Here is a 10,400-nt window from a genome sequence, read left to right on the forward strand (position 1 = left end):
AGAGTTACTGCTCTTTCTTGGACCCTCTGCAAGAGGAAAGAATGGAAGCACTGAAGCTTAATGTTACCTACTTGAGATATGCTTGCAAGCTGTTGCATGGCACTCCATCCTGTCTGAGTGATGCCTGTTGCAAACCAGTGCTCTGGGAGAACAGGAGAAAATGCCACTGAAGTGTTCTTAAAAATCAAGTAGACACATCCCTTCCTGAGGAGATCGGTGCATGTTCATGTATGGGGAATCTAGGTTTCTCCTGTGTAATAAAGTGTGGAGAAAGCTGGATGTCACATTTAGTTGTATAGAAAAAGAGTAATGATCACAGCATAATGTCAGTTTGACTCCAAAAAACCTATATACTGTCATTATCACAATCACATCTCTATCACTTCAGGAGATCCCATCTGAAGCATCATAAACGTAGAAAGAAAAATCACAGATTATTTTAATTGCTACTCTAGTATGCACGTAGGAGAGAAAAGTTATCACTGTCAAAAATACGTTCTGTTCAGGTATCTGATGTGATTTTTTTTCTCTCTCTTCCCCTAAAACAGAGGAATGGGGCCCTCTTTGGCAACCACATAAACCATATTAGCAGTGACAGACGAGATTCCTTTCAGCAGATCAACACCACACACCGTCCCTTACATGTTCAGCGGCCTTCAATTCCATCTGCAAGTGATACTGAGAAAAATATATATTCTCGGGCAGGAAATTCCATATACCACAACCACCATAATCACAACTCGGTAGGAAAGCAAGTTCCAAACTCAACAAATGCCAACCTCAATAATGCCAACATGTCCAAAGTTGTTCATGGAAAACACTCAAGTTTTGGAAGTCGTCAGCACAGATCTGAAAATGGTTACCATTCCTACTCCAGAACAGATCACGAGAAGCGCAGAAGGCCAAGCAATAGGAGGTAAACTTACAAATATGTATTTGCTTGGAAATAAATGTATATTTATAAATACACTCTAAGAAATACACTCTAAGAAAACTATGCTATATGAACTTAACTTGTATACTTCATTTATTTTTATTGCCTACTGTTGTATGAAATATATTTAAAATATAGCTCTGATGCATGGGAAATGCAAATAACTTGAATAAGGTTTGAAAGTAGTTTTCTTTACAGCAAAGACACTGTAGTCACCAATGAATTTCTCTAAACTACCTCATTTTAAAGTATTTTTCTCCCTATTTTCATGGCTTACCTGGATAGAACACGCTACTATGAAACATATATTAGGTGAGTTGATATTTTTATGGTGTAATTGAAGAGGCCTAAGTAGAGGGTTTTTCTATTACTTCTCTTTTCCCTTCTTTTTTTCCTCCTTTTTTCTTCCTTTTCCTCTTTTTTTTTCTCTTCCTTTTTCTCTGTCTCTTCCTTTTTCTACGGTACAGTTTTCGAAATTGACTGGATGACAATTCATAAGAAGAATAAATTATTATTTCTAAGTTAATTTTTCCACTGTCTGTTCTGAAAGGATAAACTTCTGATAAAATTCAAAATTACTCAAGCCCTTTGGCAAACGTTGGATACTTGAGAGAAGCTGTGTTTCTTCAAAGTACTCCAAATTTATATTTTGTAAAAATGTCTTAAATGTTTTTGACTTTACTGAGCATCCCCATATTAATTATTTTTTATTTTACCATAAAGAAATAAAGGTAGGTGGACTTGTAATCTTTAAGAAACAGATAAGAATCATGTTCTGAACCGTAGTTCTATGCAACTTACTACAAAATCACATTCTGACAACAAAAGTTTTTATCTTTTTTTTCTTGGAATCGCATTAAAATAACTGTGTATAAAATGCACACTACATTCTTTATATAAATAAAACACTAAAAATGTAACTATTTGCTACTTACAGGTCTGACTCTGGTGATGGGCGTCGACCTACTATTTGCCGTGAAGAACATGAAATTCAAGACTATTGCAATGATGACCACTACTTGGGAGAGCAGGAATACTTCAGTGGAGAAGAATATTATGAGGACGACAGTATGTTGTCAGGGAGCAGGTAAGGATATTTGTGAAACTGGGAAAAAAATTTCAATAAATAAGGTGCCTATCTGTAAAGACTGCTGTAAGCACACTTATACTGCAAATTTTCTAAAGAAGTTAATACTCCAAGACTGTAGGCAACTGAAATGGTGAATTGCATTTAGGATTGTGTGCTAGCTCCAGCAAAATATCTGTACTAAATTCAAAAGAAATCATAAAATTCCTTTCAACTTTAACATAAGCTAGATACTGCAAAACCAAATATATAGTTCATTTAAATAAAATTTCAAGTTCAATGAAAGATGGATCAAGCCCAGGAAGCTGAACTTTTAGAAAAGTTTTTCTTCTTTTAATTTGACTTAGAAAGGTGAAACTAGTAAACTGTGAATTGAGATTATACAGTTGTACTAGCTGGACCACTAAAGAATTGGACTACTTCCTTTTGAAAATTCTCTTCATACCCCTTTATTAATAATCCTACTCTTGGGATAATTTTTTGTCACCTTAATACAAACACTGACCATTGCCATAATTCCATAGTTATCCTATCCTTTATGTTTGGAATAGACGTTTTTTTAAGTTTTATTCATAAGCTTCGTGGAAATGTCATCAATTGAATTTTAGTTAACAACTTGTATTTCATAGCCATTTGTATTACTGCATAGTGTCCAAATCTTTATTAATATGAGGCTACTTGCTGTGACTGCAGTTTTAGTTTGGTAACATGGTTACTCTGTTTTCTAACTCATTTCTGCTTTCTCCAGCCAAAACATAAAATAATATTCTGGTTAATTATCATATTTCTATTCATTGGGGATTTTCTAAGGCCCAATAGTGTTTTTTACAGTAGCTGACTGAAATAACATTTTCATCCTGTCTTTTCAATGCAGGCATATGTATGATCACCCCTGTAGATATCACTGCCATGACTCTGATTTTGAGAGACCAAAAGGTTACCATCACCCACATGGTTTTTTTGAGGAAGATGATTCACAGACCTGTTATGATACAAAAAGGTCTCCTAGGAGACGGCTGCTACCTCCAACACCAGGACGTAAGTGCATTACGAGCAATTTGTTTGCAAATCTAGAATTATTTAAATGCATTCAGACATGCTCCAGTTTAAAAAGGCTTCTTCTAATTTGGATTTCAAACATGACATTTATTGATTACTGCTGAGAGTGAATTATTGTTTATGGAACAAATTTCTATCCCTCATGAGAGACTGTGCAGAGAATCTAGGATTCTAGTTTACAAGTCAGTCTTTCTAATATCTCTTGCCTCACTCGTCCAATAATATAAAAGTAAACAATTTACTTGTCAGTTTTAACTTGATTTGATAAATGAAGACAGACCAGGGTAGAATGCAGCAGTAATTAGCTTTGAAACTTTGCTTAGGGGGGGCTAATTCATGTGACCTGATTCACACCTACAGATGTGCAATGCTGCCCTGAGTCAGTGCCATTGTCTCTAGTGACTCAACTGCTGCTGCTCTCCCTGTCTCTTAGCAGTTGTGTTGCTTAATGACATTGTAATCAGTTTAAAGCTTTACTTAGTGGTATTTTAGTAAACACTAGAGATTGAAGTAGGATATTTTTTGGGGAAAAGAAACCAGGGGTGAGCTTAATGGTACTTTGGCTTTGTGCAGTTTTTTCCCTTATTTTTTAATTACCTTTATTTTTTTAACATGAGTTTCAAATTTATACATTGAATTGCTGTTGTCAACAGATGCTTTTACCTGTTCCTTTAATTTTAATTTATTCTCCTCCTTAGATCTTTCTGTTGGTTTCTCCTTATCTCAAGCACAATATTACTTCATCTGCATTTCTAAAAGCTCTCACACTTATCTGGGAATTTTATTTTGGTTGTTCCATGCCATACTGCAGAGATTGGTAGTGCCAATCCTCAAGTGAAACTAGGCACAAGTTCAAGACTCATGGATTTTGGTCTTTGACCCAAGACACTTCATAGAGAGGAAGCACTTAGGGTTCTGAAGTACAAAATGAACCTTTCCAAGGCTAAAATAGAGAGTGGGTTGGTGCACAGGAAGCAACACTCAGCTCTGTGAAAGCCAGTAGTGTCCCTAAGGGTACTCTGAGCATACTGTGGTCAGCACAGCCAGGTCTGTTACATCTCTTTGGGTGATGATATCTAACCACTGCTGCCCAGACAAGACAAGACAGAATCATTTCTAGAAGCATCCTGTATTTTTTCTACTACCAGGTGGATTTACTTTCTAGCAAAACCAGAGTTGGATTTCATTCTGATGATGGCAGTAGCCAGAGTCACAGTACATTTATTTTTGGAAATATGAATTCGAGGACCTGGTGGGTATGAAAATGGGGTTGAGTCCTTTCTTGTCTCAGACACTCTAGAAAATTTTTAGGTATAGATTTAAAATAGAAGAGTGTTTAATAGACAAATACAGTGGGATCATTATACAACAACTGAGGTGCAGTCTCAGACTATTTAAATTTGTAGTAAACGGCAGCAGCAAAATATATTAGTATGTAATAAAGGAAACATTCTTCAGCAATATTGTCAGTGCTGGATCCTCACTTTTGGTACTCAGCTCCTTACAACAAGACTGGTAATGCTCCTTGCTATTTGACTTTTTAACCCTAAAGGGCACAGATGGAACATGCATCTTGCACTATAGAGGGTAAATAACTCAGATAAATGAAAGTGGAATGTACAGAAAGCTGCTAGCTGTCCTCCAGTGCCAGAAGGAAAAGACATCAGGCAGGAGGGAGACCATGAAAGGAGATTCCTGTACCTGTTTCTAGGAGCTTTTCTGATACAGGAATTTTAAGCCAAAGAAATAGATGGGTGCTTTGTATACCCATTCCATACATTGCAGAAGAACATTCTTAAAACATCCACTGGTCTGTTCCTGTGCATGTGCTGTGATGGGAGGAGTGAAGGCTTCCTGTGAGTGCAGCTCTGGCATTCATTTAAATTTTCTGCTGAAGTTTTGACAGTGGTATATTAAGCAGACATTTCTTTAGAAGAATCTTACACTTTTTACCTCACATACAAGAGACTAGATAAATGCATTAGATAAGAGCATATTTGATATCCTGGGGTAAGAGGATAGGTTCCCTGATTTAAGTTGCATAAGGGTAACGTAGGAGGTCCTTTCCCTTACACAGTATAATGTCCCAAATTCATAGCCAGCCTTCCTCTCATAAGCATTTATTTAATGTGTTCAGGAACACAGCTGAGAAATTGCAGGGGCTCAGTATCTCAGCAGATTTTAAAAGACGTTCAGACCTATTATTTGGATCTAGTGCACCGGTTGTTTGGTCTGGGGGGGAAGCCTTGATGTTCTCATGTATAGAAAGAAAACAAACAAAAAAAAAAAAAACCAAACAAACCCAAAATGGATGGTTCACAGGAGTTTATAGCAAAACTCAGACATTTCTGAACCAGACTGCTGCATAATACAATCCTGCTATGTGAAATAGCTGCTTCAAATTCTGTCATGTAAGGCTGCTTGTATGGTTTCTACAGAGGACTGCATTTGCTCATTTTATAAATTTATCCTGTATCTTATAACCAGATGCTTGCTTCTGTTAGCACAACTTGGTTCTTACAGGGGGATGTGTTTTGGTTTGTGTGACAGTTTCCTCACTGGGATTCTGGAAATAATAGGCTTTGAGGAAAAGTATTATATTTTCCTAATGAATTATGGTTTCTCTGTAGCAAATAGACGATCTTCCTTTAACTTTGAATGCCTCCGTCGACAAAGCAGTCAAGAAGACATACCCCTCTCTCCTAATTTCCACCATCGTACTGCTTTACCACTGCATTTAATGCAACAGCAGGTAAAGAGAAAATCTTATTTAGCTAATAATGGATTACATCTTTCTAGTTTCTATATTGTATTCTGACTTTCATCATCATTTGAAATAATACCACAGTTTTATAGTTTGTCTGTGCACAACTTGTGTAGGCTTGTAGTTGCTAGGCAGGAGATTTCTCAAACGTTTGCCTTCCACAAAACAAGGAAAGTGAGTAGTTTGTCCCTAGATTTTTCCAGTGTCCACAGAGCTGGGATGCCCTAAGAAGTTTTGACCATGCCTGCATAATATGGCAGCTCTCTGTTAGTCTTTGCCTGGGTATTTACTCAGCTCCATTTGTGAGAGCTTGCAAGTACAACATGCACATCTGAGGCTCCATGCCCAGCTCTGACATGGCCCTGAGAAGATGGCAATTTCCATTGCCTAGAGATACCACCCAGAATGCTTGGGAATGCTGACAGCTTCTGATCCTGCCCCTGTAAGACAGAAGCAATGTTTCTATATTTCACTTTCTTTGTTTAATATACTGTATAAGCAACTAATTTTCATTATTGATGCTAATACCAAGATTTTGTGATTCAAGTAACAGTAGGAAAAAAACCCAAACATTTAATCATATCAGTTTACCAATTTCAGTCCTGTTCCTCCTTTACACGACTATTAAACATCAGAAAATGTTAGTTTTGAATAACTGCTGTAGGAAAAGTTGGTTTGAACTCGCTGCTGAAATGTGAAATAAATGTGAAATGAATATGGCTGAGCATTTAAAATAACTCACTCCTAAAATTCTTCCCCTTACCAGGTCATGGCTGTTGCAGGTTTGGATTCCAGCAAAGCTCATAAACATTCACCAAGTCGTTCAACACGTTCCTGGGCTACCCCCCCTGCAACCCCTCCCAACAGGGACCGTACTCCGTATTACACACCTCTAATCCAGATCGACAGGGCTGAATCAACAGAACAGATGAATGGCAGTCTGCCTTCCTTGCACAGGAGCTCCTGGTACACAGATGATCCTGATATTTCCTACCGAACATTTACACCAGCCAATTTAACTGTACCTAATGACTTTAGGCATAAACATAGTGACAAACAGAGGAGCGCAGACAGCTTGGTAGAAGCGGTAAGTATGACAAAATCCTCTGAAGTAGCCAAGAGTGGTTGTTCTGCTTTTGTCTGAACTTGAAATGCATATGGTTCTGTCCACATTCTCTCTCTGAAAATGTAGTATTTTCAGTTTCAAAATCCAAAACTGATTCAAGGTAAAGAGAAGGGGTCCCATTTTTGTAACTGTCCTGTTGAAAGAATTTCTGTTGAATGCAAATCTTAACATTAGTGTGTCAGAGAACTGGAAATATTTCCAACAGATTTTTAAGTTTTCTAGATCAAGTACAAACTATCCCTCCACAATGGCTGATAGGGTGTATGTCTGCTCTCTCTGTTGTTATTGTAGCAATATATCACCATTTTTGCAGTAAGACAAATAAAAGAACAAGAGCCCCGTGAATCAGCTTACTAAATGGAGAGAGGTGAATAATGACTACAAGGATTAATTTGCTAAAGATATGTTTTATGTGTTAAGGAATGTTAAGAATTCCCTTTAATATTAAAAAAATATTTGAAGATAAAGAATCTATAGCATTTCTGAATCAGTTCCTGTTCTTACTTCCATCTATCACTTTCTTCCATTGCTAGACATTACTCTTTATTAAATTTTATTTGCAAATGGGACTTCAGCATCTTTCTTCCGTGTACTCCAAAGTACCAAGAACATATCCAGAATTCTTTGTTTCAGGCAATTGTTCTAATTGCACCCTCTGTGACATATTATCTGGTGTCTTTAGTTATCAGCCTGATTACTGACATTTATCTAAGACTACTCCCAGATTTTGAAAGAAACAAGTCAGGTGTATTGCATTATCAGTTACATTATTCCATAACAGATGCAGTGTGGTTTGGAGCTATTTGACTGCTTGTTGTACATGCAATTTTGCTGTGGGTTGATGTAGTGATTCAGCATGGGGTTTCAAGTATTTTCTACAACTGAGAAACATTGCTATGAAATGTCTGTTATTCTGGAATTCTACTTTATATCTCATTCTCTTCCCTCCATCTGCCAGGTACTTATATCTGAAGGCCTAGGAAGGTATGCAAAGGACCCTAAATTTGTCTCAGCTACAAAGCATGAGATTGCTGATGCATGTGACATGACTATCGATGAGATGGAAAGTGCAGCAAGTAATCTTCTCAATGGAAATATTAGCAATGGGACCAATGGGGACATGTTTCCCATTTTAAGCAGACAAGATTATGAACTTCAAGATTTTGGTCCTGGCTACAGTGATGAAGAACCAGAAACAGGACGATATGAAGAAGATTTAGCAGATGAAATGATATGCATTACGAGCTTGTAGTACTTTTCAAGTAAAATGGTTTTAATAACAGAAAAAAGTGCCTCATAGTTTAAAGATGCTAGGCACTAGCTGGAGTGAATAACCAATCAAGTTTTGTACAAGTGATGTCACACCTCAAAGAAGCCATAGCTAATCAATTGATTATCTCCAGGTTGCCGAAATGTGATCAGAGCTGCAGTATGTCAGGTCTCTTCCCACAGAAACTTCAGTTCCTCTGTAGGAACAAACAAGGTTATTTTGAAACCAAGCAGATTGTGACAATCAGTTTTTTTGAGGGCTAGCATGGGATTTTGAGGTGTAAAACCTTGCCTGTCTTTCAGCTTTGTGCTGCTGTCCTTTGTAGTAGAACAGGATTTTGTCAGTGAAAATGTTTGTATAATTCCAGCACAAAATTGTGTGGGAAACAGCAACGTGAGATGAGTGCTGACAACCAATAATGTCATTGTCTTCGTACTCACATATCAGCTCTCCATTGCATATCCATTCTAACATTGCTTTCAAACTTGCCTCCTGATTTCTTAATGCTCTTCTAAAATACAGTTTGTCATGCTCTATCTGTTAGAGATCATTGGAAGAAGTTATAATGAATAATCTGTCATACATAACACTGGTTTACATAGCAAAATATCATTCAGATAGTCTGTTTTATGACTATCACATTAAGGGCAAAATATACTGGAATAATTGCATTCTTACTAATGCACTTGCAACCAGGTTATAGTAGAATTAGATAAGATAGTTTGCAAAAATTATATAGTAGAAATTATTGTAAATGAATTGTAATATACAATGATTTGTATTTGTAAAGAGATGTTCTATATTTTGTAATTATTGTACCGTAATTGAACTGCAGCAATATTTATGGACCCTAATTATTGTAACTCTCCACAGAATACTTAGATATAAGTATTTTTACTTGGAATAAATAGATCTATAGCATAAATATTTAAATAGAGCCACCTCTCAGTGTAAATCTCTTTGGGATAAAGCGTCAAGTTTGAACTTGGCAACAGAACAGATTTTTTTTTTTTTTACTAATGGAGTCAAATTAATCTGTCTGCATAAGGGATGCACACTTGGCTATTTACAGTCTTATACTTGGAAAGGTAAAAAAAAAAGTTATTTTAACCTTTTTGATTAAAAAATAATTTTTTTAATTAATGCCATGCTACAAATAATTATTAAAATAATTTAAAAACTAGCAAGTTAATGCCAGGATATTACTGGTCAAGAGAAAATTAGTTTTGACAAAGTATATTACCTACATATCCTACTTCAATAGGAAGCATCTTGGGAAGCAAATATTTCACAGGTAAATGAAAATGTTTTACTTCTGTACTACTTACTCAGTTTGGAAGAAAACAGAAAAATCATGAAATTATTCTCCACAGAACCAAAAACCTTGATTATATAAGGAGTATATGATTTTATTGCCTCTACCTTTCTGTTGTTCTTTGCGTACTGTTTAAAAGATTTATTTTTATGCAATCAAGAGAGGGCTTAGATATTGTTCTCAATGCAGTAAAACCCTGAAATGACTTTGAGGCTAATACAACCTTGGAGGAAAATCATAAAAATACTGAAAGCTACTGTCTATTTTGTTAGCACTGGATAACAATGACTTGTTCTAACAAGTTATCTTATCAGGTTTTACCTGTAGTTCATATGCTAGATAGCAATCCAGTTCACATTTTTACAAATGTGATGTTTAAAACATGTCAATAAACATTTTGTACATAATGACAGTTTCCTATGAATAGCTTACACACTTCCTCTGAAATCATTCTTATTTCAAATGCCAGGATAAGAACTTAAAGGTTTGTAAATTATTTCTTGACCTACATCATTTTGTATTAAAGCAAATGCAAAATGTTCTTCAAAATAAAACTGTGTAATAATTTTATTATACCTGGGACTCCTTTTACTAATAGTTTTTCACCAAGAAGCTCCGAAAGTGAAATACTGTTTGCACTGTTTGAAGAATGTGAGGAAATGTGTGGATTATAGTCACCAGTCTACACTATCATAGTGTGCAAGTCTTTGATAAATAATTGCTGTTAAAGAAATAAAGCAATTGGAGTATTTGTATGAAAAAGAGTACTATTACTCTCCTCCTATCGAGAGTATTATCTGTATATTTGTATATAGGGTATATCCCTAGATAAAGATCTACGGAAA

General features: G+C 36.0%; 1 protein-coding gene and 1 long non-coding RNA gene across 19 annotated transcripts in view; one reads left to right on the forward strand and one right to left on the reverse strand.

The window, feature by feature from the left end:
* The window catches only part of CACNA1D (calcium voltage-gated channel subunit alpha1 D), a 164,881-nt gene extending 155,310 nt beyond the window's left edge, over positions 1–9,571 (forward strand). For 13 of the 18 annotated variants that reach the window (XM_071755808.1, XM_071755824.1, XM_071755826.1 and 10 more), the window contains 7 exons: positions 549–916; positions 1,220–1,246; positions 1,872–2,021; positions 2,896–3,059; positions 5,711–5,832; positions 6,611–6,931; positions 7,929–8,355. In XM_071755808.1, the coding sequence (XP_071611909.1) occupies positions 549–916; positions 1,220–1,246; positions 1,872–2,021; positions 2,896–3,059; positions 5,711–5,832; positions 6,611–6,931; positions 7,929–8,222 (1,446 nt within the window). In that variant the 3' untranslated portion in view covers positions 8,223–8,355. Of the gene's footprint in view, positions 1–548; positions 917–1,219; positions 1,247–1,871; positions 2,022–2,895; positions 3,060–5,710; positions 5,833–6,610; positions 6,932–7,928 lie in introns of those variants that run through there. The other 5 variants (XM_071755807.1, XM_071755816.1, XM_071755820.1 and 2 more) reach the window with 3 other exon arrangements.
* LOC139801514 (uncharacterized) lies at positions 72–6,849 on the reverse strand. Its single transcript, XR_011728221.1, has 4 exons — positions 6,731–6,849; positions 1,870–1,949; positions 1,212–1,390; positions 72–250 (listed from the first exon to the last, which is right to left on the reverse strand). It is a non-coding gene; the product is annotated as an uncharacterized lncRNA (long non-coding RNA).
* Positions 9,572–10,400: the final 829 nt, after the last annotated feature.

Source organism: Heliangelus exortis, chromosome 12 (assembly GCF_036169615.1).
Source record: "Heliangelus exortis chromosome 12, bHelExo1.hap1, whole genome shotgun sequence".
Classification (NCBI taxonomy): Eukaryota; Metazoa; Chordata; class Aves; order Apodiformes; family Trochilidae; genus Heliangelus; species Heliangelus exortis.